This window comes from Lutra lutra, chromosome 8 (assembly GCF_902655055.1).
Source record: "Lutra lutra chromosome 8, mLutLut1.2, whole genome shotgun sequence".
In the NCBI taxonomy this organism is placed as follows: Eukaryota; Metazoa; Chordata; class Mammalia; order Carnivora; family Mustelidae; genus Lutra; species Lutra lutra.
The window spans coordinates 133,973,756-134,001,388 of NC_062285.1; the positions used below are offsets into that span (position 1 = coordinate 133,973,756).

The window sequence follows — 27,633 nt, forward strand, 5'->3', positions numbered from 1 at the left end:
AGTAAGGCGGTTGGAACAGACCTCATGAGAAGGTGATGTGAAAATCTGAAAAAAATAAACCAAAAACACAAAGGTGGGGGGAGCCAAGCAGAACTGGAGGGAGGAGGTGTGAAGAGTATGGACTGTCTCCTGAATGTGGAAGTTGCTGGGCTCCCCTGAATGTGCCCCAGGACCCCCAGCCCGAGCCCTTGCCTGTACCAGCCTGGGAGTTCCGCACGATACAAAGTGACTTGACTTATTCCTGGAAAGTGTTTACGGGATTAATGAGTTGGATCAGACAGAATGGGATGCTACCTGCAACCTTCTTCTTTGCCTTCCTCCTAGCAAACTCCTACTCATCCTTCAAGACCCAAATACGTATGAACAGAGTTGATTTCTCTCTCCTTTGAGCTACCCACTCTTATTGAAGGCTTGTTCCTTATACAGATTTCTTTGATAGCCCCCAATGAACTGTATTTCCCTTATTTTCCTGAAGGTCTGGTCCTTTCCCTGCACTGGGACCTCTCTAGGGGATCTAACCTCTGGATCCCTTGAACCTCCTGGAGATGCTTGGTTAATGGTGGCAGAATTGAATGACCTGTTTTCCCTCCACTCTTCCCTCTCAGGTAAGCAGTTTCCATTTCTGGGGACCGAGGGTACAAGAGTTGAGGTCCTTCGGGTTGTGAGCAAGATAATTCAACATTTATTCTTTTAAAAGTCGGGGGGGAACGTGTTGAAGATGGGAGCTTGAGCCCCAACCAAAGCTCAGGGAGGGAAGAAACCAGGGCCCCAGGACTTTGGCACCTGCCGTGCCTGGGCTCCCTGACTGAAGCTTTTCCCGAATGTGCCCGTCTCTGTTAGCGCTGGCTGTGGCTCTTTCCCTGATCCCAGGAGCAACACTCAGGCTGTTCCGGCTGGGGTTGGGGTCCGCTCTTGGAGCCATCAACCACTCTGGCCACCAGGGGGCGGGGTAAAAAAACTACAGCCTGGGCCCCAGAGTGGGGTGGGAGCTGGTGGGGTGGTGAGGGGTCCCAAGTGAGGAGGTCACTGAGCCTAGGGAGCAAACACCTGGAGAGCCTCCTTCCTGCGGCCCCACCCCACTCCGGCGTGCCCATACCCTTCATGTGTGAGGGGCCTGGGGCTCCAGCCTTATTCGAAGGGTAAGTGTGCGGGAGGTCAATGCCCTGGGGAACATCCTTTCATCACGAGGCAGCTACCTTTTTTTTCAAAGATTTTATTCATTTATTTTAGAGAAAGAGAGAGAAAATCCCATGCAGACCCCTATCTCCCCCCGCCCTCACTGAGCATGGAGCCCAACACAGGGTTCCATTCCAGGACCCTGAAATCATGACCTGAGCCAAAACCAAGAGTCGGACACTCAACCCACTAAGCCACCCAGGTGCCCCAAGGCAGCTGCATTTTTAATGAAAGCTTTATTTTGCAAAAATTAAAATTTCCAGCTAACATCACTATGTCCCTGACCTCAGAGCCAGGAAGAGATAAGCACAGTTGGCCCTGGCCAGCAGATGCCAGTGGGCCCCAGCGCACCACTGGCTGTACCCACTGCGGTCCGACGGCACGAGCTCCTCTGGGACTCTTGCAAGAGGTCCTGCCCTATCACCAGACTGACCAAAAGAGCTCGAGGATCTGTTCCACCTTGTAGCCATTCTCTGAGACATAACAGCCCAGGCCCCAGACAGCTGTCACAAAGGCCTGGGTTGGACTCCTTCAGGTGCCAGCCACCGGCTACATCCCAAATCCCAGGTCCTGCAAAGCTGGCTTCTTCCCACCTTTTTTTCTGTTCCCTGGAAGTGCTGAGCGGTTCCTACCACCAGGCCTTTGCCTGACCACCCCACCCCTTTCCAATTATCTTTGCCCCATGTTCCTGGAGACCACTTGCCCTCATTTGCAGTCTGTGTGATCCGTGAGGCTCTGTGCAGGTCTGTCCGCCCTTTGAGGGCAGAGACCACGTGGGCTTTGTGTTCACTGCTTTGCCCCCTGTGCCCAGCCCAGTGCAGAGCCTGGCCTCAGGAGTCGCTCCCAAACCGCTGAATGAAGTGACACACGGTCCCTGAAGGCATTCATCCAGTCTCAGGCTGTCATGGCTTCTTCTCCCGTAAAGACTTCAGTACCGTGTCTACCTTAACATAATATTCAGCACCTCTAGCAAGCCTATGTGAGCCCGCCTTTCACACATACTTTCTGCCTTTCCTCCCCACGTGGCGCTCTGGGGTGGACGCTGTTTCCATCACCCTCATTTCCTGGGTGAGGAAACTGAGGCACAGAGTGGTTGGGGGAGTGCCCTCCTTTCTGGGTTCCACCTGGGCCCGGGCAGTGTCCCCAGCAGGCTCTGATGTGCTCAGGGAAGCTCAACTCTGCCTGGGAGGGCCGGAGAGGGTTCCAGTCCGGGGTGACCTCAGTGCCCGCAAGCTCAGAGGCCAATCAGTGGGCGGGGCTGTAACCAGGGGCACTCAGGGCCAAGGCTGCCCCCCAAGTCTGGGAAGGCTCCCCAGAACCAAGACACCGTGACTGAGTCAGATGCCCACATCTGGCGCGTCAGCTGTATTTTAAACCCCTTCTCCCCAACCCGCAACCCTGCCCCAATCCTGCTTGGGGGTTCAGCCCAGACCCTCAGGGTTCAAAGGTAAATCTTGCTTCCCACAATCCTGTTCTTCTGGGGCAGGGTTGGTGTCAGTGTGGTCATGTGACCCGCTCTGGCCAGTGAGAAGCAGGGAGAGGCTGCGGGAGGAAAGACTGTTCTTTCTCCCACCCTGAGGCGACACCTACCTGGGGCCGCCATCTTGGGGCCGCCATCTTGGGGCCGCCATCTTGGGGCCGCCATCTTGGGGCCGCCATCTTGGGGCCGCCATCTTGGGGCCGCCATCTTGGGGCCGCCATCTTGTGCCTGCCCTCCTGTGGCCCCAAGGGAGGCCGGCCTAAGAACAAAGCTCCGGCTCTAAGGGTGCCAAGTGGACATGGGGGACAAACCATGGTCCTTCATGGTGCCGCTCAGCTGCTGGGTTAACCAGCCCTGGAGCTACCTTATCCTGGGATCAAGGGTTATTTTTCCATTTTGATGCTTTCTGTTCAGTAAGCGTTCCTTGCACCCAAAAGCATCCTAACAGATACAGAGGGGAATCTGTATCACAAAGCGGAGGGAGGAGAGGATTCTTTCTCTGTGTGTTAAAACCCAAAGGAGAGAGCCTGTCTGCCCAGCCGAGAGCTCTGGGACAGGATGCACTGACCAGACACATGGTACCCCCCCATCTCCCAGGACCCAGCACAGCCCTGGGGGGAGGAGGCAGGAGGGAAGCAAGGGCTGCCTCAGTCTTGGGGTTCCTGACTGAAGTGCATCCTGGCCCCTCCTCCCCAGCTGAGCCTGGGAGCTGCGCACAGAAGACCCCCGGCAGGTTTGAGACACCGAGGGACCACCCCTCTCTCCCGGGCCAGACACTGGGGAGGCGGCTGAGAACCCAGGGAAGAAGCGGCCCCATGGTGTATTCGCGCAGAAGGGTCCGGGCTCGGACAGCACTCTGAGGGACACAGAATTTGTGAGGTAAGCACTGAGGAGCAGACCTGGCCCTCCGGAGAGGGGCAAGGACCCAGGAGGCTGCGGGAACAAGCGTGATTCAGCAGGTGTGCAGACACCTGAGCAGAACCCAGAGCAGATGGCACGGTGACAGACTAAGCAGGGGTCATGTGGACGCGTGGGGACAGCTGACCTCTCACCACCCACAGGATGGGGCACTTAGGAGCAGCTCCCCTTGGACATGAGGTCAGAGAGGAGCTCCAGCTGGCCGAAAGCACATTTCTTTGCCTTCAGCAGAATGGAAGTGCCTCGTAGAAATTAAGTTTAGGGGAGCCTGGGAGGTTCAGTCAGTTAAGCATCTGCCTTGGGCTCGGGTCATGATCCCAGGAACCCCAGGATCAAGCCCAGCATCAGGCTCTTGGCTCAGCGGGGAGCCCGCATCTCCTTCTTCTGCCTGCACTCTGCCTACTTGTGATCCTGCTCTGTCTCCCTCCATGTCAAATGAGTAAATAAAATTTTAAAAAAAGAAAAGAAATTAAGTTTAGTGGGGAAGAAAGCAAGTTCCAGTTTTTGTACATCTGAGCTTGGGGCATCCATTCATTCCTCTCCCTGCCTGTCCCCCATGGTGCACAGCAAGTCAGCCTAACAGTCAGCCTAGCAGTCAGCCAGCTGCAGGACAAGGACGGCCACCCACGCCCTCACCCTCACTCTCACTCTGCTCCCGTCCTGCACTGGGTCCCCTGCTTCCTCCCTGTGCCCACACCTCAGTTACTACTTCCTCCCGCCCACACTACCACCTTCAGGCCAAGACTTCACACCCCAGCCTGACCCTGTTCTGCACACCCTGCTCCCCCGCATCCACCGCCCATGCCCCCTCCTCTTCCCTCCCTCCTGGTTTGCAGCCCAGCTGCTCCCAGGCACGGGGCTTAGGGCTTAGCCGTGCACTCTTGACTCCTGTCCTGGAAATCCCTCCTTCCTCTCTGGCTCCTGCAGCAGCCGCTGGCCGCAGCTGGCCCTGGCTCTCCCCCCACGGGGCCCCACCCATAATGTTCTTGACATCTGTTTCTGGTTGTGTTGAGTTTCTGCCTGTTTTCCCCTCCTCCAGAGGTACACGTGGCAGTATGTGGCTCCTGGGTCCAGGCCGGGCATTGGAGCTGGCTGGGGGAGGAGGAAGCGGCAGAGAGAGCTGCAGAGCGCCCTCTCTGTGCCAGCCGCTGCTGATGTACAAAACGGAGACTCAGAGGGACGAGGAGACAAGCCCAGCTCACATGGATAGAGGATAAATAACAGGGCCTGCTCTGAGCCAAGGATTCTTCTAAGAAGATTCGGACCCGGCAATCAGAACCCTCGCCCCGCCAGGCTCCAGAGCCCACACACTCTGACGTTTGAGTACTTACCACTTCTCTGAAACTTCTCTGGCCCCTGTCACTTGGCACTTAAATATTTTCTGGGACAATCGGCACTGTTTTCGCAGTCTCCCCCATTGTTAGTCCAGGAGTCCTGATCAAGGGTTCTGAAAATTGTCACCCCATAAAGCCCCGGAGACGCCCCCCCAGGCCTCAGTGGGGCAAGAGAGGAGGGACTTCGAATTCAATGGGACAGAAAAGGATAATGAGGGTCCAAAGAAGCCAAATGAGTTGCCCAGCCACTCAGGGGACTCCCCAGGGCAGAGCTGGCCCAGGAGCCCGCCTCCTGATGCCTAGGCCTGCTCTCTTCTCATTGGTATAGAAAAGTCTGATAGGAACAGCAGAGACTGGTAGACCTTTTGCCCAAGCTGGACCTCCCACCCCAACCTGGCTGCCCTCCTCTTGTCCCTCTGCTATTAAACTTCTTACTTCCTTTGGAGTCGAGTGGGAATATGGCCCTCTCCTGCAGGATGACATCGTCAGTCCACCCCGTGTCCTCTCCTGGACCAGCTGCCTCCAGTCCCACTCCATAGAGTCCATGCTCCACGGGGCCCCCACAGCAGTCTGCCTCTTAAGTTAGCTCTAACCAGTGACCACGCTGCTCAGAACCCTCCAGCAACTCTCCATCACCTACAAGATCAAGTCCCAACTTAGCCAGATGTGGCTTTAATGACGTGGTCCCTCCCTAACTTTCTGGCCTCAGAACCCATCCTGGTCTGTCTCTAACACCTTTCCAAACATTTACATCGCTTATGGGCCTCTCCCGTTGCCCAGAACGTAGGCTGCACTGTCCCACCTCCACCCCACTGTCTGTTTTCCCCACGTCGTATGTCTTTCAAACTCCTATTCATCTCCAAGACCCTGCTCAAATGTCCCCTCCGCTCTGACACTTTCCTAGATCATCCTCTCTAGAATTCTCTACTCTCTTCCCCATGCTCCAGTGCAACAGAGGAAGGACCTCCTGGGTGTATCCTTTTCCTAGGAAGGCTGAGGACTCCCAGATACACCCAACCCAAACCCATAGAAGGATCCAGCCCACCCATCCAGGTACTAAGTCCCCAGGAACACATCCCGGTTCAGCTGCCTGCACCAGCTCTGTCTGATCGAACTTCCCCCTTAATATTCCCTGCATTATCTCCCTCCCACCCCCGACCAAGCGATGGCAGAGCAGAGCTGAAGTCCCCTGACTCCCAGTCTAGGCTGTTTTCCATTTCGTGGGCTGCTTCTCCTCGTGGCCCATCTCTCTCTCCCCTTCCTTGTTCACTAACACTTCAGAGGGACATACTATCTTCAAAATATGTAACTGAAGGGGATGGCAGGGGTGGAGAAGATAGCTATATGGGCTCCCTGGGTCTCCAGGACTAAGCATTGTAGATCTCCTGGGGGACCTGGTCCCCACAGATGTGGCCACAGGCTTGGGGGCCTCCAGAGTTCCAGGGCCCTTGCCCGGCCCCCACCGAGACGTCACCTTCTGGAAGGGTCCCCATCACAAAGATCCAGAGGCTCCTGCCACTCCTTGGAGAGATGCCACCAAGCCGGAAACCGGGCTCCTGTGGGAAAAACCAGCGCAGGCGGACGTCGGAAGCCGCTTGGAACCAGGATGGAAGCTTCTGCTGCAGATCAACCGAGACCATGGAGGAGCTGGTTCGGAGAGCCCTGAGCTAATGAGGCCTGGATATGCCTGCGACCTTTGGCCTCAGCTTGCAAAGGACAAACCAATTCTCCTGAAGGGGATTGGTGAGAAGTTTCCAAAGCTTTGCTGCCAAAAAACAAAACAAAACAAACAAACAAAAAAACTTGGCTGCCTTAGCGGATTGGCAAAACCACTTGTCCTCACAGCATCCATGATGAGAGGCTCTGGCACTGGGGGCAGACGGATAACGCGTGAACAGAGCCTGGGCCAAAACTACGCCTTGGGGTCGCTCCCCTGCGTAGCCTCTGACCCATGGGGAGCACTCAGGTGTAGTGGGAAGCCTCTTGCCATGGCCATGTAGGCTTCAGAGAAACAGAGACTCATGGCTCCCTTGCCTGGGCTGGGCCGAGTCCCAGGGCGGTTCTAGTAGCTTCATTCCTTATAGCTGCATCTTGTACATGGTGCCCAGAACGCCACCAAGCACAGCCACAGGGACACACAAAGGTGCCTTGAGTGTGTCGGGCAAGCCCACAGGGGTCACTGCAAACATAAATAGGTCTACGTGAGCAGTCACCGCGCTAGCTTGGAAAGTCAGAACCCAGTCCGCTGTCAGATGAAGCTGTGTTTTCCTCCAGAGAACAGCCAACTGTTCTCTCGTAAATATTAAACACAAACCATGAGACAGAATCCCCAAGTAGGGCCTGCGGGGCTCGGCACTTACAAGTGATTCACTGGAATGTAGGCTCCACAGCGTTCCCGAAGGCAAGAGGATGGCTTGGGCTCGCCCTGCACCTCCACGCCTAGTGGGGTACCCAGAACACAGCAGGCAGTCAGTGGGTGTGGCTCAAACATCACTCTTCTCATCCTCATGGCCATCCCCTGGGGTAGATTCTCTGCGTCCCCATTTTCCAGACAAGGAAATGGAGGCTCAGGTGTGTGGAGCCTGGCCTGAGGCCACAGACAAGGCACGGCCCAGCCGGCTCCGAGCCTGGCTCCACTCACTCCAAGGCCTACCAGCTGATGAGTGACCGAGGGGCCGCGTGGGATGGGGAGCCCATGGAGGGGAGCCCTGCGGTGGGGCCCCCAGCAGAACTGGGACTGGCGGCCCTCCCGAGGAGGGGCACAGGGAGCCGAGCAGAAAGAACCAGCCCGAACTGCCAAAAAGACAGACACACTTTAATCACTCCAGACAAGCAGGACAGGGGCGAAGTCAGGTGAGGAGTGGGGGTATAGCACCAGCGTTCACGGCACGGGGTCAGGTCCTGCTGCCAGCCCCCCATCACTGAGCCGTGAATCCGTCGGCTGCAAGTGAGCACCAGAGACCACTGCTCGGGGCGCCTCTGCCCCGCGGTCAGCATCAGCACCAACGGGAAGCAGCCATTTCCCTCTGGAGAGAGGTTCAGGCTACCTGGGATGGGAGACAAGAAGGCCGGAGACTGCCAGACTGCCCCACCCCGGGAGAGGGAGAAAGGACAGAAGGCCTGATGTCCCTTCCTTGGCCTTGGTCACTCCCAGTGCCTGTCTTGGCCTCATGGCTCAGAGGAGGTTCTCCCCGACTGACCTGGGATGTTGCCCGCTTCAGTTCCCTAGACCTGCTGAGGGCTCCAAAGCCCTGCCCATGGCCCGGTGGCACGTGTCAAGGTGGCATCTGGCCACAGGAGGCTCTGTGCCGGTCACGAGCTGCCCACCAGGGCCTCAGCACCTTAACTAGGCCTGGAAAGCCAGGGACGTTGGGCCGGCAAGGAGGGCCAAGGAGGGTCAGAGAGCACCTGGGGACAACATCGTGTCTGACGGTGGCTGGAAGCCTGGGAGAACCGAGGCCCAGGCGCCTTGGGGATGGGGAAGGGGATGTGTGAGGAGGGGAGGAGTCCTTGCGGGCTGCCATACCTGACATGTGGGGAGATGTGGGTCTGGGCTCCCTTTCCCAAGGGCCCTATTCACCCCCAAATGCCGCAGGCCCCTGGACCCTCCCCTCATAGCACCCTTGCCCTGACCAAGGCCCTTCTGGGGTTTGCTTTAATGAAGGGCATTGGGCAGGAAGGAAAGAAATGGACAAGGATAAGGATCCCCCCTACCTTGGGGACTCTATCCACCTTGGGGACCTGCAGACAAGGACGGTCCACAGTGGCTGAACGCCCAGACACAGACTTCTGTGATGAGAGCCCTGCACATTTTTCTGGGTGTGGTTTCCTGAGCCTGTATCTCCCCATCCTGGCTGGGCTGGGCACTCACCAAGGGCAGGGCCTGTGTCTCACTTCAGCTTCCCCAGAGCCTGACACAGAGTGAGTGCTCAGCGAGCGTTTGATGAATGAATAAGGAAATGGCGGCTGCGCAAGTGGGGTGCACAAGAGAGGAACAGAGAAGGTGGAAGGAGCAAGAGGATAGGGGTGGGGGTGGGGGTCCTGGAGAGATGAGAGAAGTGAAGGATTTGGCAAGAGTCTAGAATGTTCGGAGGATTCCAGAATGTTGGGAAAGGTCTAGAATCTGGGGACTCAAGGCGGGTCCCTGGACCAGCAGCACCAACTACATCCAGGAACTTCTTAGACGTGCAGAACCCTGGACGCCGTCCACTTCAGAACCAGAATCAGAATCTGCCGTGTTCGCAGGCTGGGAAAGTTCTAGAATATTCAGGTTAGCGTGCTTCTTAAAATATGTCCAAGAGAAGAGAGAGAGATGATGGAGGGAAGGAAAGAAGAGGAAGCCCACCCAGAATGCCAGGTCCCGGGGCCCACTTTATGGAGGGGCACACCGAGGCCCTGTTGGAGGACCACCTTGCCCACAGCTCCCCCCACCCCGGGGCCGGGGCTGCCCCACCGGGGGCCACTAATCATCCTCAGGCTTGATGAGGTGGCCGCTGAAGGTGATGTAGGTGTCCACGTCGTCGCTGTAGACGGCGTTCTCCCGCTCGCGCTTGAAGAGACGCACCCAGACGCGGTCCCCGGGCGCCAGTGCCAGCATCACGCTCTGGCTCTGCATGATGCTACGGTCGCTGGGCTGCGCGTAGAGGATGACGGCCGCCTCCTCGTTGTGCACCACGTGCACGTACGTCTCCTTGAAGTTCCAGCTGTGGACATTGAGGCTGAAGAAGTAGAGGCCACGCAGCGGGGCGATGAAGTGGCCGGTGGCCAGGTCGAAGTGGCCGTCGGGGTTGACGAAGACGGTGTCAAAAAGCAGCGGCTGGAAGCCCTCGCTGCTGTGCAGAGCCGTCTTGCGGCCCACCGAGAAGGCCGAGAAGCGCGTCTGGCACGGGCCCCCGGGGCTGCCCGCCTGCCCCTTGGCGCCCTTGTTGCCCTGCGGGCCGCGCTCCCCCCGGGGACCCTCCCGGCCCAGCTTCCCGGGCGTGCCCAGCAGGCCTCGGTCCCCTTTGTCACCTGTGGGGACAAGAAGGGGAAAGTCAGGGCCGGCACCCTTGCCTCTGCTTGCAGAGGGCTCCGCCTCTGCCTCGAGAAGGAAGGCCAGAGAATAGCCAGCATGTACTGAGCACCTGCTGCATACTGGGCATCGCTCTGCTGAACGCCCCTCTAAAGAAGACACCGTGACCATCTCTACTCACAGTGAGGTTCAGTGACTCACTAGGGTCGTACAGCTCAGGAGAAGCGGGAGGGCCAAGACCCAAGAGGCTCTCTGTCTTCCACCGCCCGTTCCCCGCCCCGTGCAGTGAAGGTGTGATCATGTCGTTCCCTGGGAAGCCAGGCCCAAACCGCAAGAGTCACTACACCCAGCCTGACTCCAGCGGAGAGGTAGCTGGTGCAGGACCCACTTGGCATTTCTTTTTCTTTCTTTTTTTTTTTTTTAATTTAAATTGATTTTAAGTAACATATAGTGTATTATTCATTTCAGAGGTAGAATTTAGTGATTCATCCGTTGCACAGAACACCCAGGGCTCATGACATCCCAAGCCCTCCTGATGCCCATCCCCTAGTGACTCCGTTCCCCCCACCCCGCTCCAGCCGCCCTCAGTTTGTTCCCTAGAGCGAAGAGTCTCTTATGGTGTGTCTCCCTCTCTGTTTTCCTCTTATTTTATTTTATTTTTTTTCCTTCTCTTCCCCTATGTTCATCTGTTTTGTTCCTTAAATTCTGCATATGAGGGAACTCGTACGGCATTCGTCTTGCTCCCACTGACTTATTTCGTTCAGCTGCATATCCGCTGTTCCATCCATGCTGTTGCAAGTGGCAAGAGCTCATTCTCTTTGCTGAGTTTCACTTTGCATTTCTGACCCAGAGAAGGAGCCAAGAAAAAAAGCCTCTGCCTACATGAAGGGAAAGGCCCTGGTTCGGAACCAGGCAGCCCTTGGTTGGTGTTATGTCCCACTGGGGCATTTCACGGTCACGGTCTCGGTTATTTTGTCTCTGTCTTGAAGAGTAATCTGTCCACCTCACAGGGCTGATGTTGGGCCCTTGACAAAATCTCCTATGGGGGAGCGCCCTATAGACTTCCAATATGAGGCAGGAGGGTCCACCCAGCAACGCTCCGCCTGTCCCTGACTGCCCAGGGCTCCGGCAACATCCAGCCTCATCCTTAGGCACACACGCCTCTGCCCAGCCTCAGTTCCAGGCTGACCTTGAGCACAGAAGGAGCAGGGGACCCCCTATGTCTTGAGGTACCTGATCCCAAGCATTTCCCTGCCACCTGTCACACGCCAGAACTCCTACCATCAGCCACTCCCCTTTGAGAGACCCACACAGGCCTGTGTCTTCCCAAGGTTTCCTGTGACCTCGGCAGTATCGATGGAAAGAGCGAAACGGAAGGCACAGACCCTCAGGGGAAAAGCCTGGACAGAAGCGGGGAGAAGGGGGTCCCCGGCTCTGCAACGGTTTGGCCCCACAGTCTCAGTGGAGAAGGACCTCCTTGCCTGCACCACACTTTACGGTTTGCACCTCCCTGCTCCAGACCCGAGGGAGGGGGGTGAACGGTGGTCCTAGGAAGAGGTTACCTTTACCTTTTTACAAAGGAGGCGGCAAGCCAGGGACAGAGAGACCAGCCTGACCCGCACAGTGAGGGAGCGAGCAGCTGGGACGGGGACCCAGGACTCCTGACGCCAGCCAGGGGCCTCCTGCCACAGCCGAGTGTCCACCCGCGCCGGCAGACAATGAAGGCTGGCTCAAGGGTGTCCTCCTAATCCTGGGTTTTTAGGAAGACAGTGTGGAGGAAGTACCTCCAGCGGCCAGACAGCTCCTCAGCCTCAGGCAGGGGCTCTATGGGCCTTGGGGAAGATGGGGTGCTGGAGGAAGAGAGGTGTTCTCCCCCATGAAACCCGAGGCCCAGAGTTCTCAGAAGCCAGCCGATCCCTGGCTGGAGGGTGGAGTGGCCCAAGTCCTCAGGGACAGATCTCGGCTTTGCGCCTTATAGCTGTTTGCTCCTGGGAAAGCTCCTCCCTGCTTGGAGGCTCCGTTTCCCCCTCTGCAAAATGGGAGCAATGAACAAGGACTGACGTCTTGGGGTGGTTGGCCACACAACCCCAGGTGAAGGGTGTCCAGGACCTGGCCCCAGCCCCAGCTGTTCACAGTCCCTAGCAGCAGAAGCCTCTTCCTGATTTTTGAGGACAGGGAGCCCACTCTCACCTGGATAGCCCTTGTGGCTGCCCATAGATCTCCCTGCTTCTACCCTTGTCCCCTGCCGGCCATTCTCCACGAAATATTAGAGAGATCCATTTGTAGCTCCAGTGGGACCAGGTCTCTCTGCTCGAACCCTCCCCTGCTCCCCATTCCCACTCAGGGAAACCCAAGTCTGACCCTGCCCCTGTTTCATCTCCAACTTCAGCTCCTCCTCTTGCTCTCTGCTCCTTAGACACACCAGGCCCACTCCTACCACAGGACCTTTGCACCTGCTGCTCATGCTCCTTGGACTACTCTTCCTCAGATAGCCACCTGGCTTCTCCCTCACTTCTCAATGAACCGACACCCCATTTAATTTGCAACCTATTCCCTGCACCTACACTCCTGATACCCCTTACCCTCCTCAACCTTGGCACCGCCATCCCCTTTATCACCATCGAACATTCTGTCTCATTAACTTGGGCAATATATTTTTTGCTCACGTTCTGCCTCTCCCATGAGAATGGCAGTTGGCACTTCTGTCTGGTTTGCTCATGCTCCATCCTCAGAACGCAGAACAGTCCTGGCACATAGTAGCTGCTCAATAAATATATGAATGACAGAAAGGGTCTGGGACAATTTTCTATCCGGGTTTTTCCTGTTCCCTCCCCCTCACCGACCCCAAGGAGAGGGCTCTACGCCCTCCCCATCCCCAGCCAGGCCAGTCTAGCCTGAGCCACTGGGAGGGAGGAGGCTACTCACCCTTCAGGATGGTGATGTTAATGTAGGGCCTGACCTCAGGCAGCAGGTATGGGAGGGCAGATGGAGAGGCCGATGACACTGCTTCATCGGCAGGGGTCAGGGGGTCCTCAGAGTCACAGCACCGTTGACAGTACCCAGGGGCACCCGAGGCCACCGCATCCCCAGAAGAGGGCTCCTCGGTGGGGACCGCAAACACCAAGACAGGGAGCAGGAGCCCTGCGCAGAGGAGGTCCAGGGCAGCTATCCCCATGGTGACCTGCAGCAAGTAAGGAGGGGCAGAGATTCTATTTAAGGGACCATCCACACCGCACACTGCGCAGCACGGATGCTGCCCCCATATTATCAGCGCACCTGATGTAACTCAAGGGCAGAGGGTTAGCATCTCCATTTAACAGATGAGAAGACAGAGACTGACACAGAGAAGCAATTTCTCCCAGGTCATAAAGAGACCTGTGGCCATGTAGGGCCTGCAGGCCGGGTCCCCTGGAACCCAGTCCATGGGGATTTCTGGCACACGTGGGCCCGGGAAGCAAGCCCATCTAAAGAGAGCCACAGCCGGGGAAACAGACAAGGTCCCGGGATGCCTTTGCTGGGGTGGGCGAGGAAGGTGCTCCAGCCACCCACGTGTCCTACCCAGTAAGACTGTGAAATGCTCCCCACCCTAGCCCGCCCTGCCCACCTCCCTTTGGCTTGTTTTCTTGCAACCGACCCAGCCTTCTCCAGCAAGCACAGGCTACCAGCCCAGCATGAGGGATGTTAGTGCGCCCCTGGGACCAAGGCAAATGATTCTGCAGCCTCGCGCTTCAGGAGAGGGGATGAGTGGCCGAGCCCAGGATCTGGCACCTGAGCACCATGGTCCTGACCAAGATCTAGGAAAGTTCATTTATTGTAGCAGTCGGGAAGCAACATCCAGAGAAAACGCACAGTGTTATACCCAGTGATGCTGTCACGGCATCTTTAAGAATTCAGGAGTAGGTATGCAGAATTTTAGACCGTAGACCAGTGCTGGCCTGCCTAGAGGTGCCTGTGCACAAGGCAGAAGCAGGTACCTCTTTGCACGGACAAATTAGAAACAAAAATAGAAGTCATTTTTTGGAAAAATGCAACACTGAGGGTTTGTAGGTTGGCAAGGGCTGTTGTCAACCCACCTCCCCCTCAGCACCTTTGTGCAGTCAACAACCCACACAGCTCAGCCTTACACAGAAGCCCCAAGGCTCTGGAGTTAATTCATTGGAAGAGAGTTGTGTCAATCATCATAGACCTACCAATCCACTGCCAATGGGGGTTAATTGGAATTAAGGAGCTGGACTAGAAGGTCTGGAAAATTCAAAAACGATGGGAGAAGTCCAGGGGTTTATGAAGATGTCTATGGCCCTGGCCAAGGGAGGTTCCAGAGTTCCAGGAGGGGGGCAGGAAGTGGCCAGGACAGCAGACACTGGGGACAGGCTGGGGCTGGGTGGGCAGGAAACCCGGCAAAGAGCCTTTGAGGTGGTAGCAGTGTTTGGGGGCTGGCATATTATCGCAGGATCAGAAACTCGGCTCTTGAAACCAGACTGGTTTTTACACTTCTGGCGTTTCTTTGTTTATTTCCTTTTCGTTCCTTTAACATTTGGTACAATTCAAAAATATTTTTTCTGCGGTTAATACATATAGAGAAGTTAAAATTATTATTTTTTTTAAAAATGCTATTCTATCTCCACTGAGTACTGAGGTAAGGGATGGGTTTTAAAGGGCAGGAGTCCCCCCTCTATACACGCACGCACACACACACACACACACACACACACACTCCACCATGCTGGGGGCTGAGTAGTAGCTAGAAGGGCAGTGGAGGGCAGGTCGTCCCCAGAGATACCACCCCTCTCTTAGAGGTGACCATTCCCCAGCTCTGCCCTGGTCTGTTTTCCTGGTTCTGCTCTATAAGGCAGATAAACTTCTCAGAGATCAACATCCTCTCTGTTCAAGATTATAACCCCCACCCTGTGTTTGTAAATGCCACATCTCGGTGATTTTTGAGAAGAACAAAAATCCCCTTTTTCCTGGCCATAGATGTGACTTTATGGGAAAGGGTGAGGCCTTAGGGTCAGACCTAAGATCCCATGATAGCTTACAAGCTGTGTGACCTCGGGCTAGTAGCTTAACCTCTCTAGTCTTCCATGCTGCTCCTTGACACTTACAAGGAGTTGAAACCACTGCCTACCTCCCAGGTTGTTCAGGAGGATCCAAATGCAGGGTAAGTGCCTGACTTGTAAGACTCTTAATACAAAGGAAGGCAGAGGGAATAGTCAATAACATTGTAATAACATTGTATAGTGACGACCCCCATCAGTGGTAAGCGCTGAGTAATGCACAGGATGGCTGAATGACAATGTTGCAAGCCTGAAGCAAGATAATGTCAATTACACTTCAGTAATAAACAAATAAGATTTGACGCATGTTCCTTCCTGTGACAGACAAGGCCTCTACCCAGTGCCCACTCGGAATGGGAAGAGCAGAATTTCGCCCGGAGAACTGGCATGGCTGGGGATGTTTCTGTTGGCCAATCTGAGGCCAGATTGGAGTCAAAAGCTCTGAGACACAGAATTGTGCCCTGGGGAGAGCAGGAAGCAGGAAGCAGAGCAGTCTTTGAACAAGAGTAATAATAACCACAGCCATGATCAGGGACTGGCCCTGGGGGGGGGGGGGGAGCCACGCAGGGATTCAGGGTGGGGGACTGTGCCATCTGGGGCGATTTGGGGTGGGGGGGGGGGTTTCCTGCTGCCTTTACTTAGGAGCTGGGAGCTCTCTGGGATGGGAGGAAGCTGGGCCTGCTGAGCTGAGCTGGTGAGTGTCCCGGCAGGGACAGGCTCCCGCTGGAGAAACACGGCAGCCCTTCACCAGGGGCTAGAGGGGCTGAGAGGGTCAGAGGGAGAGAGCAGAACCCAGGACGTGTCTAGGAAGAGAGGAGGGAGGAAGAGAATTCCGGGCTCTGACCCCAGCCCCCGGGGCCCTGCTGGAAGAAGTTACAGGAACATTCATCACTCACCCCGCGTCCAGTGGCCTCCACGGCAGCTCACAGACCCCCGGCCTCAGGGCAGTCTCTGGCTCCTTGGCCCATGTCTGTTTGTTGCTGGCCCAGACCCCCAGGCTGAGCCGAAGAGGGAGGGAGAAAAGGAGGGAGAGAGGCGGAGGGAAGGCGGAGGGAGCGGGCTGAGCGGGCTTCCCACTTCCCCTCCTCCCTGCTCCCTTCTCTCCAGCCTCTGGGATCTGTGAGAGAGAAAAGGAGCCTAGGGAGCTGGGGTTTTCCTTTGCTTAACTCTTTGGTTGTCCAGTGGGGTCTGGTTTGATTCAGAAGCCCAAGAGAGTCAGAATGGGAAGGGGTCTGAAGCCCCTTAGGTGCAGGCTGGAAAATAGAGGGAAAGGAAGGGGCAGGAGCCCCCCAGATTGCTCAGGAATGAGGAGGCAGCACTGGAATCGGGGTGAGAGGTGGGCTTGGCCTATTTGCTCTGGGTCACAGGGGCAGGGTGCTGAGGGGAGAGGGCGCGGGCGCCCACTAGCTCAGGACTTGGGCCAATCCATTGACTTGTCCGTCCCTAGGAATCTGCAGAGCTCCAGTCCCCAGTCTCCTTGTGCCGGGCACAGGGGAGGCTCAGCACATGTCCAAGTCAATGAGCAGGTATTAGGTACTAGGTACTAGGTAAGGGCAACAGCCAGGTCAACACCCCCTCTCCAATGGACATGGAAGTCCCCCGCCTCAGCCTGGAAATCTTCCCTGAACCCATCCCTCGCATCCTATGGAGCCAGCCCCTCTGTGGAAATGACCCCCCAGAGACAGGTCCTGTTGGCATGAGGGGCAGCCTGTGTAGTATGCCCCTGGGCCTGGGCGGAGTCCTGCCCAGCTTCCTTCCAGTTGAGCTGCCGAGGTTTTTCATGCATCCCTGGGACTCTGGGGTGCCCAGACGATCTCCAATGTCCCTCCCACTCCAGCCCCCTCTCATTCCACACTGGTTGAGTGCTTACTGCCTGGGCTGGGCCTCATCTTTGCAGGGGTTTTTGGAACCTGAAAGGTGTTCCCATCCATTATTTCAACTCAGCTGACCCCAGCCTTGTGCTTTCCCAGGGTCCCATGGCTGGGAGAGTGAAGAGGAGCCACAACCCCACAGAAAGGAAGTGGTCCCCAGCCCACTGGAGTCCTAGGAACATGCCTGGGCGGGGGAATGGGTAGGGTTGGGGGGTACAAAGGCTCTAGTTCCCGATCTGTCCTGTGGGAAGAGGGAGGCAGTGACATTACTGCCCTCAGTACAGAAATGTCGAGATCTGAGGGGGATGGAATTCAGTCTGGGGCTTAGGGCATGAAAGCCTAGCTCCCACTCAATGGGCCAAGTGTGGAGGATAGAACAGCCCGTGGCCTGTGTATCTTTGACGTCTCATGTCCAGACTTCGGTTTTTCTAGCAGTTTTGGGGATAATCAGACAGCAGAACTTCAGGCCTGGAAAGACCCTGAGAGATGGCTTGACCCAATTACTTAATGTGACCAGCAGAGACTCCGTGACCCAGGATAGACCCCAGTTCTTTGGCTCAAGGTCACAGCTGACCGGAGCCGAAGCTGGAATGAAAGTCAGACTCTCCCAGCTTTCAGCTTTGTGCTGCTTTCACCTCTCAAGCCCACTTAGAGTCCTCCCCCCTTACCCTGGCCTACTTAGGGGTCCCAGAGGGTCCCCCCAAAAGCAGACTGAGGTTCTACAGCATTGAGAAAACACCAAGACCACACTGGCCATGCCCTCTATGTGGCCCTGCCTCAGACAGCATTCCCAGAGCCCTGAGCCAGGGTTGCAGAGGGTGGGAGCCACCCTCCCCACCCTCCCCCTGCTGCTGTCACCAGGAAAAGGGCTGAGTCAGCAGCACCAGAGTGGAAGACAACCCCTGGCCGCCTCTGAGTCCTTTGGCTTAGAAAGCCTCGGAGGGAAGGGAGAAGGGAAGGGAAGACAGATGGGGGATGGGGTGCGCAGCCTGGGGACACAGGAAGTTTATCCTATGCTGTGCCAGCCCTCTGCTCCAGGCCACACTCAACAGCCGCTCTGCCAAAGGCCACTCAGCCCATTTAACAGATGAGGAGACTGAGGCCAGGAAAGGGACTTGATTTGCCAGATTCTAGGGCTGGCTCCTTTGGCTCCCAGCCAGGCCAATGCCCCAGAAAAGGGCTCCTTGTTCTCTTTGCCAGCGGGAGGCAGGGTGGACAAGAGAGCAAGACTCAGATATATTACACTTCAATATTTTTCCTCTCACTCTCACTCTGTCTAAAATACCTTCATTTGTGCAGCATCCGTGGTCTCTCAGCCATTCGGAGGATCTCCCCAGCTGGCCAGGTAGCTTGGAGACAGAGCCCCAGCCCTGGGGCAGACAAAACTGGGTTATGTTCCAGCTCTAGCTCCTTCTAGCTGTGTGACCTTGGGCACACTCCCTACTTCTGAGTCTTGGTGTTCCTGGGCCGGAGGGACATAAGGAAGCCAAGAGCACCTGAGCGGTCTGGTGGGATACCCGATAGGGGTCCTCTCTACTGGCCACCCACCAGTGCTTCTCCGTGGTCACACTCTGAATAGGGTAAGGGTATCAGCCCCTTCTCATGCACACCTAAGTCGGAAGCCCTGGGACCCAGGTATAAAAATAGTGAGTGAGTGCTTACAGAGTGCCAGGACCCCTCGTGTATTTTAAAAAGATAAAATGTGTGCCTGTCAAAAGGTGAGACAGAAAACATGATTCCTGGAGTCAGCATTGCAAGTTGTGAATGCCAAGTCGCAGATCTAACTGCTCAGGGTCACTAGCCAATTAAGAAACTAAACAAAGGTAGGGGCGCCTGGGTGGCTCAGTGGGTTAAGCCGCTGCCATCGGCTCAGGTCATGATCTCAGGGTCTTGGGATCGAGTCCCACATCGGGCTCTCTGCTCAGCAAGAAGCCTGCTTCCCTCTCTCTCTCTGCCTTCCTCTCCGTCTACTTGTGATCTCTCTCTGTCAAATAAATAAATAAAATCTTTAAAAAAAAAAAAAAAGAAAAGAAAAGAAAAGAAACTAAACAAAGGCAACCGCGAGCGCCACCTGCTGGGGAGAGCCATGGGGCCCCGCGGTGGGTGTGACCCAGCCCACTGGGCACCCACCTCATGCAACCGGCGACTTATGATGCTCCCGTCTCATCCCCTTCGTCGGGAGCTAAGGGGGTAGCAGAGGGCTAGGAGAAGGATGAAAGGCCACTGCGACGCGCTAGGGGCTGGCTGGGGCACCCAAGCACTTTTTTCCAAACCCCCTCCCCACAAAGTAGGGGAGAGGTTGACCAGAGGTTCCAAGGGACCCTCCCTCTCCCAAGCAGTTCGTCCCGCTTCCTCCTGCGCGGAGAACCCCAGACTCGGTTCTACTACGGAGGCCTTCCACTGATTAGCCAGGGTGGGTGGGTGAACATCCACCTCCGGACTCAGTTTCTCCACCCTGGGCTTTCAACACCCCATGTCTGTTCCCGAGTTGGGCGAGTTTAAGACCATTTTACAGAAGGGGACACTGAATCCGCAAGAGGCCCAGGGAAAGAAAGAGCCAGCAGGTCGGGGGGAGTCTGTCGGCCGCCTCCACCCCCACCCCGCCCCCAGAAGAATCCTGCTAACTGTTGGGGGGAAACTTGAGGCTAAGGAACAGGTGCAGCAAGTGGCTCCCTCCCCGACGGCCGACCAGTGGCAAAACCAGAACGATGAGGCAGCAGCCAACCTCCCCGCTCCGCTCAGCAGAAGTAAGGAGAGACTCCCCGACCCCCGGCCCACCGGCTTCGGCTTGGACCCCTGGGAAAAGGCAGTCGCCGGCCGCGAGCCCGCCCCTTTGGCTGCCAGCCGATGCCCTGGAAAAGCACGGCCCAGGGCTCAGGCAAACCGGACCCTGTCGCGCGGACACTCGCGGCCGCGACCCTCAGGCCAGCTCTGCTCCGGCCTCTGGGCCTCCACCCGAGAAGCCCAACCCGAGGCGGCTCCTCGGCGCCAGGGAGGGGCCCCAGCGCGTCCAGCCGCGAGCGGAGCCGACCAGGAGCCAGCAAGGCCGGACGGACTTCGCCGAGCATAGCCGAATCCCGCCAAGTGCAGCCGAGGACAATCGGGCAGAGCCGACTTTGGCCGAGGCTGGCGGTGGCGGCCGAACATGGCCGAGTCTAACCGAGTGGAGCCGAGCGTGGCCGAAGAGAGCCGAGTCCGGCCGAGCGGAGCGGCGACCAGGCGGACGTCCCGCGGCGCCCCCTACCGGACACAGAGCACAGCGCGGGCCTCGGCCGAGCCAGTCCTCGGCCTCCAGGTCTCGCGACAGTCCTGTGAGGTGAGGTTATGAATAAAGCCCATTTTATGGATGAGGAAACTGAGGCTCCAAGCGCTTCCGAGACCAGCCGGAGGCCCGAAGAGCTAAGCAGTAGGGCCGCTGGGGTTGGATCCCGATTGCGTGGCTGACAGCTCAGGGGACTGCCGCCCACGTAAACAGGCATGTGAGTTTGCTTTGCTCTTCCTGTAATTGCTGCTGTTCTGTTCACGGAGAGCAGGAGACACCAGCGCTGTCTGATGAGCGGCGGGAAGCTGAACCTCAGAGACAACCCCTCCTTACAGATGGAGAAACTAAGCAGGCTCTGGGTCGTGTTGAGCAAACGCAGGACTGGCCATTCGGTGTGCCAATATTGACATATTTCCAGGTAATTAAAGCAGATAGCAGGACGAGGAGGGCCCCTGGCCTCCTTTTCCCCACCTGTAACAAGCCGGCCACAAGGGATGTGGGCTCCTGGCTGCCTCTGGGCTGTGTTCCTGGGATGTGCGAACCAGGACCTGAGGTGTCTGGGACCCTGGAGATGCCTTGAGTGTGGCCGAGACATTTTCTTTGAAAAGGAACCTTCTGCACACACAACGTGCACAAGTGTTTGCCCTTCGTTCACACCTCTGGGCTGCAGGGCTCCCTGGAGGGTGGCGGAGCCTCCTGGAGGCCATGGAGTCCCCACGGGGCCTGGGCTGCCCTCACACCTGTCTGGTCTTCCCCAAGGACATCATCTGCCAATACCCAGTGGCCACCAAGGAGCTGGCATCAGTGGCCTCAGAGCTCTCTCCACATGCCGCATTGCTCCTGCCACCTTGCCCCCCAGTTTCATAGTTTAAAAAAAAAACAAAACTGTAGACACTGGACTGGGGGCTGGGAAAACAGCTTCTTGGTCCCGCTTCTGGTACTATGACCCTGAGCCAGGTGTTTGACCATCCCTGGTCTGACCATCCCTGGTCTGACCGTCCTGTGCTATAAATGGGTATTGGAGCTGTCCTAGGTCCAATAGTGCTAGGTCGTCAGTACCTAGACCGTCCTGCATAATTCCTCCCTGGTGCATGCACTCCAGTGTCCTCTCTACACTCAGCTGGGCCATCGTGCCTCCTGGGGAGACTTCCCTACCCCCCCACCCGTGGAGAGATTCTTCCTTCTGGGAAAGTACTTCTTGCATTCATTGAACACAGCACCTAACACATCAGGGACAGTGCTTAACTGTGGAGAAATATTAACTCATTTAAACCTCCCAACAATAGGGACATCTGCTCTCAATCCCATCTCAGAGACAAGGGGTTGCGCGGAGAAGCACAGGAAGGTTGATTAACTGCTTCAAGGCCAAACAGCTAGTGAACGGATGAGCCGGGATTCAAGCCCAGGCAGTTCCAGGGGCCATGTGCTTCAGAACTGGCTAGTTTATCTATTCTCTTCCCTGTGACTTCCTTTGCTCCTAAGACTGCCAGGCCTTGAAACTTCTCTGCCTTCAGCTTTTTGCAATTGGCAGTTGCTCCCCAAAATACTTGCTAAATGAAAGAGTGAGCGGGACAGGAATTATGCAAGCCCCGGAGGTCTTGGGAGAGGAGGGACCGTAAGTTCTGTTTTGCAGGCAGGGAACTGTGTTCGCTCCCTGGGCCTGCCATGACCTAGTACTACGAACTAGGTGGCTTGCAACAGAAATTCATTTGCTCCTGGTTCTGGAGGCTGGGCGTCTGAGATCAAAAAGTCAGCACAGTTGCTTCCTTCTGGAGGGCTCTGAGGACCTCCCACCCAGCTTCTGGCACTTGGCTGACAACCTTTGGTGTCCTGGGACTTGTAGAAGCCTCACCCTGCATCTTCCTTGCACTCTTGTCTGTCCGAATCTCCCCTTGGCTTAAGAACACCAGTCACACTGGATTGGCGGCTGACCCTACCCCAGTATGACCTCATCTTAGCTACTTATGCCTGAAAGGACCGTACTTCCAAATAAGGTCCCATCCAGAGGCACCCAAGGTTAGGACTTGAACATGAATTTGGCAAGGAGACTCAACACAACGTACAACGGGAATTAACCCCCTATGAGGTCCTGTCTGACACAGCTTCTGCCCCTCACCTGGGCCCGATCTCTGCCTTTCCTCTTTTTCTTGACAGCATTGCTGCGGGCTCAAGGCCTTAGCACACACAGGTCCCTCTTCCAGGCAGACAGGTGTCCGCACCACATGCACCCCTCCCCTATCATACTTCTCTCCCAACTAGATTCTGTGACTCTCCGGGAACAACAAGGACACAGAGACGGCATCTGTCTTCCCCCACCGCACCTTCAGTCCAGGGTCAGAGCTTGCCTACTGTCTGTGCTCAGGAAAATCTTTGTTAACTTAATGAGCTACGTGCAGAGAGATGAAGTAAATGGCCGAGGGCTGCACAGTAGGTTTGTGACAGAGTGGGCCTCCTGATTCGGGTCCCATAGCTTTTAGGGGATGCATTTCCCCCACAGCCTTCCAGTGGTCTCACTGAGAAGGTCACCAGGGCCTGCCAGTGACGGGGGCAGTGCAAGGCTGTGGCGGGACTGTGACCTTGCGTTATCCCGGGGAATGCCCCTCACATTCCTGCCTGGGGTCCTTCCCACCTGTAGAGTGTTTCCATCTGTGTTTGGCATCCTGTGGAGCCCAGCTGTCACCTCCCCATGGGTCAGTAGCCTCTGTCTCCCCCACATCTTTTAGGTGAGGACAACCTGAAGCCTGGGGCCTCAGGCCCTGCAGTCTCACAGCTCCTCCCCACTGATGCGGATGCTGACGCATGAAGTCCTGGTCCAGAGCCTAGTGGCCATGGGCTGTTGCCTGGCAACCGCCTCTGAGAGACAAGTTCAAGGTAAGGCCTTGGGTGTGAGTAAGTTGAAGATCTGGAGAGGGGGAATCAGGCAGGGAAGGTCATCACCACCCTTCCTGCCTGTCCTGGCTCACAACCCCAGGCCTCACCTCCCCCTGAGGCGCCTGCTTTTCCAATAACCCACAGATTCCAGGCCCAAACCCCTACACAGGTTCCTTCCATCCCCCTGGCCCTCCCCGCATTGATTCAGGATTACTGCAGGGCACAGAGCCGAAGGAGGCCAGAGTCACCGCGTGAACACTGCCCCTGAAGTTTGTGAAATGGAATTCCCCTATTCACTCATTTATTGCAAATACTCATAGTTACCTGACTTGGAAACACAGTCCCTGCCTGCAGAGGCAAGGCTGGCGGTGGGGCACCCACACGCATGAATGTGAGCGGGCACAGGCAGTGACACGTGGCATGGTGGGGAAGCTTGGGGGCTGTGGGATCCAGAGGGGAACCCTGGCCCGGAAACCTCTCCCGTGAGACCCTTCACCCCTAGCAGTCCCTCTGCTCTCACCGCAGGCACACCTGCCTCGGGCACCGTAGACCCCTCGTGTTCACGCGTGGATGTGGCTGAGATGCCCGGGCCCCTCCTAGGCACCCCATGCTCACAAACGCACACAGTCTCCTGTTGCTGCCTGGGGCACACACTGGCTTTGGGGTCAGGCCAGCCTGTGAGTCACAGCGTCCCATTGTCTCCCAGGTGAGAAGGATGGGCACGTGACCCACACCTGACCAATCGTCGCACTCCATCACTTTGTCTTTGGTAATTGGCCCAAGGAGCAATCACGTGACCCAGTCGAGCCAATCAGCTTTCTGCCACGAGTCTTGCTATTCGGGCACAGGAAAAGACTCTTATCTACGGCTTTGGGACCAAGATCTGTAAGGATGTTGGCTGAGGCTTATCGGGGCCTCTTCCATGCGCCCTGGAGACCCGGACTCTGGGAAGCCATACACAGAGACCTGTGCACGCAGAGCTGAGAGATGAAGAGAGGGAGAGGAGGCGTGCGCACACACACACACACACACAGGCCCACCAAGACAGATGAACTGGCCCAGGTTACAGCTGGTGTCGTGTGTCACTGTCTTTATTGACAGGAGCAAGGGGCAGGAGCAGCAAAGGGTCCCCCTCAGGGGCTTTCCAGCCACCCGTGCTGGACAGGCTCACCTGTCCCAGGAGTCAGGAAGGCAGGTTTGGCCAGAAAATGCTGAAATGCTGGGTGCCCTTCTTCACTCAGACCCCCACATCCTTCTCAGAGGAACCCCAGACTGAGGGCTGGGCCTCCAGCTCCAACATCCATACAAGGTCTTGTTTAGGGAACTTCTGAGCCGGCCAACTCCCCAAGCCCCGCCTTCTTATCTTTGGCCTCTGCCTCCTCCCCTTCCCCCAATCCTGGGTCCCGCACTGCTCTTACCCCCAAAGGCCAGAGACAGAGAGGCCGCCTGATGAAGGAGCAGGTGTGGACCAAGCCTGGTTGGGGGCTTTATAATCTGATACTTTACTTTAAAATCGGATACACCCACCCCTACCCATTGTAGTATGGGGGGCAATTTGTCCAACATAATTCATTCCACCCCCAATTCTGAGCAGGTGGGTAGACTGGGACAACCTACTATTTTATGATGGGAAAACTGAACCCCAGAGAGGTCAAGGCTAGCCAGGATCCTGAGTTGAGTTGAAAATTTAGGTCTCCCAATCTGTGGTTCACATGCTTTCCCTCAGGACCCCCTTGCCCTTTGCTGGGGTGGGGGATGGAGGGAGTTAGCCTGAGGTGCCGCCCTCCCCCGGGGCCAATCTCACAATGGCCCCGAGGGCTTATCTCTGGGAGAGAATTCTTGCACAGTGGCCTCTCCTGTGGTTCCCCTCCAGCCCCCCTTGTCTTGTCTTCCTTGGGGTGCCCCATATTCTCCCCCTTGGGAGAATATAGAGAATGGGGAGGACTGCTCCCTGACCTGTGGGGTCCTGAGTCTCAACAATGGCCCTAGGCCACCATCAAGGCGCAGCCCTCTTACCAGCCCAGGCAGGCCCTCAAGGGAGCCAGCGTTATACCTTCCAGAGCGTTTGCTTTCCCACCCTGACTGCGTGCTTTCCTCGAGATTGATCGGGCCGGGCACCCACAACATGCCTTCAGCAGTGCTGCCGCGGAGCTCCACCCAGAGGGGCCAAGGATGGCGGCATGGTCCTGGAGCAGATCTGTCCTCCTCCCTCCTCCTCCCTCTCTTCTTCCTCCTCCCTCTTCCTCCTCCCTCTCCTCCTCTCCCTCCTTCTCCACACCATGCTGTTAGGACACTGCCTTTCCCCACCAGTCTGCCTGACCCGGGCCCTGCCTTGGTCTCTGGGAGGGGAGGAGCGCCAATGGGTGCTGCTATAAGGGGTGCTCCTGGAGCCCTCAGAGACCCAGAGACACCCCCCTTCTAGCCACACCCCCCTTCTAGCCACCCCCCTTCTAGCCCCCTTCTCACGACATAAGCTGCTATGGGAATTGGTCAGCTGCCCTCAACAGGGGCCAAGTAGGGCCTTGGGTGGCCTAAACTGAACGCAGATTGGAGACCCTCTTTATGAAAAAGAATATAAAATTCCAAGTACAAAATGAGATACGGGGCCTTGGGTGGGCCCAAGCGGTAAGGGACCCTGAAGCTGGCCTGAGTGACTTTCCTAGAAAATCCATGGCCTCTCAGGGCCGGGAACACGGAGTCCCAGCACTAACATCTGGCCAAGAGGGCCTGGAGGTTATTGGGTTGTTCAGCAGGTGAGGTCTGAGGCCCAGAGAAGAGGAAGAGCTGGCCGAGGCCTTGCAGCATGTGGGGGGAGCTGATGTGGGGCCTGAACAGGTTTGGACCTCTCCCTGCCCTGGGTAGAACTTTCTTCTACTTGGGGCCCCAGTCCCTCCCCTGTGATCCTAGCTCTGAGCCTAGGAAATCCAGACCTTGGTGTTGTTCTGAGGGCCAACCTTCAGGCTGGTCCCCCAGGATGCTCTGTCTTTGAAGGGGAAAGCCAGTCTGACCTTGTCCCCTGAACCTGGACCCCGCTCCGGAAGGCCAGCCAGCCAGGGGTGATGCCCCTCCAGACTTCTCATCCAGCAGAGCTTGTCCTGGCTGATTACACCCATCCCTGAGTCACAGAAAAGAACGCAAGGCCCAGAGAAGGAAAGGGACCTAGGCAAGGTCACACAGCGAGTCTCAGCGGCTATGGGATCAGAGCCCAGGCCTCCCAACATCCCATCGTAGGCCTCTGGCACCATGGATAGCATGCCCTCGGCACACCCACAGCCTCTGTCCAGTCCTGGGGCCATGCTGGCCCTCGACAGACCCCCTACAGATAGCTGATGTGCAGCGTGCCTGGCTTGTCTCCCGCCGAGGCCTCTTGGGGGAGGAACTGCTTGTCCTTGTTGACCTTGCCGCTGGGCGGTCGCTCCTGCCTGCTGGTGCCAGGCTGCGCAATGAGGCTGACCCGGCCATTCATCTTCCCCTCTCCCTGCTTCCCTGCCCCCTCCTCCTCATCCTCCTCCTCCTCTTCCTCTACCGTCTTCTCTGGAGGTCCTCCGGCAGGAGGCTCCTGGCTGCGCACACGGCGGGAGGGTCGCAGCAGGACCCTGCGGAAACCCTGCTTGAAGCGGTAGGAGAGGAAGCCGTAGAGGATGGGGTTGGCACAACTGTTGGCATAGGGCAGCGCCACCACCAGGAAGTAGAGGCCGAAGAAGGCGGGCTCCTCGGGCAGCGGGCACACCACGTTGACGATGTTGAGCACGTAGAAAGGCATCCAGCAAAGGACGAAGAGCGCCACCACGGCCACCACCATGCGCGTGACTCTGCGCTCCGAGCGCCGCCGCCGCTGACATGAGGGTGCCCGCACCCGCCGCCCCGCCGAGCGCACCTTGACCACGATGAGCAAGTAGCAGAGACAGATGACCAGCAGCGGCCCGAAGAAGCCCAGTGCGGCCGTGTAGATGATGAAGCTGGCGCGCCAGGCCGCCGCAGGCTCGGGCCACTGCATGTGGCAGGTGCTCATGCCATGGGGTACCCCCGAGAAGACCACCACGGGCAGCACCACCACGGCCGAGGCCACCCACACGGCCACGCTCACCGTGCGGGCCACCGGAGCTGTGCGCCAGCGGGCAGAGCGGGTGGGGTGCACCACGGCTAGGTATCGGTCCACACTCATGACGGTGAGGCAGAAGATGCTGGTGAACTGGTTGATGCCGTCCACGGCCATGACCAGGCGGCACATGAGGGAGCCGAAGGGCCAGTAGGATAGGGCGTTCTGGGCCGCCAGGAAGGGCAATCCCAGCATGAAGAGCTCATCGGCCAAGGCCAGGTTGAGGATGTAGACATTAGTGACCGACGGGCTAGCCGTGTGCCTCAGGACCACGTAGATGACCAGGGAGTTGCCCAGCAGGCCCACCACGCATACCACCAGGTAAACCAGCGGGATCAGGACACCGCTGACAGCCAGCCCTGCTGCACTTGGGTCCGCCGACCCATTTCCCAGGGTGGCGTCTGGGAGCCAGGCTGAGGAGGTGTTCCCAGGTGCCAAGGTTGTGGGCGCTGAGGCAGGGTAGCCAGGGGTGTCCATGGCCAAGGAGGGGGAGGGTGGTGAGGAGTCAGCTATGGGCCTGGAGGAGGAAGGACACAGCCACGTTATGGTGAATGATG

The 27,633-nt window shown here is 57.1% G+C and overlaps 2 protein-coding genes and 1 long non-coding RNA gene across 3 annotated transcripts; all 3 read right to left on the bottom strand.

The window, feature by feature from the left end:
* Nucleotides 1-4,326: 4,326 nt before the first annotated feature.
* On the bottom strand, nucleotides 4,327-25,401 carry LOC125107577 (uncharacterized). The gene is made up of 3 exons (XR_007129599.1): nucleotides 25,055-25,401; nucleotides 23,315-23,325; nucleotides 4,327-4,338 (listed from the first exon to the last, which is right to left on the bottom strand). It is a non-coding gene; the product is annotated as an uncharacterized LOC125107577 (long non-coding RNA).
* On the bottom strand, nucleotides 7,684-16,074 carry C1QTNF6 (C1q and TNF related 6). The gene is made up of 3 exons (XM_047742818.1): nucleotides 15,870-16,074; nucleotides 12,845-13,100; nucleotides 7,684-9,918 (listed from the first exon to the last, which is right to left on the bottom strand). Exons 2-3 carry the CDS (start codon nucleotides 13,092-13,094, stop codon nucleotides 9,371-9,373), a joined length of 798 nt encoding a protein of 265 aa, XP_047598774.1. The 5' UTR covers nucleotides 13,095-13,100; nucleotides 15,870-16,074; the 3' UTR covers nucleotides 7,684-9,370.
* Nucleotides 25,402-25,444: 43 nt separating the features above from the next.
* SSTR3 (somatostatin receptor 3) lies at nucleotides 25,445-27,633 on the bottom strand. The gene has a single exon (XM_047742817.1). The coding sequence runs from the start codon at nucleotides 27,551-27,553 to the stop codon at nucleotides 26,294-26,296; it is 1,260 nt and encodes a 419-aa protein (XP_047598773.1). The 5' UTR covers nucleotides 27,554-27,633; the 3' UTR covers nucleotides 25,445-26,293.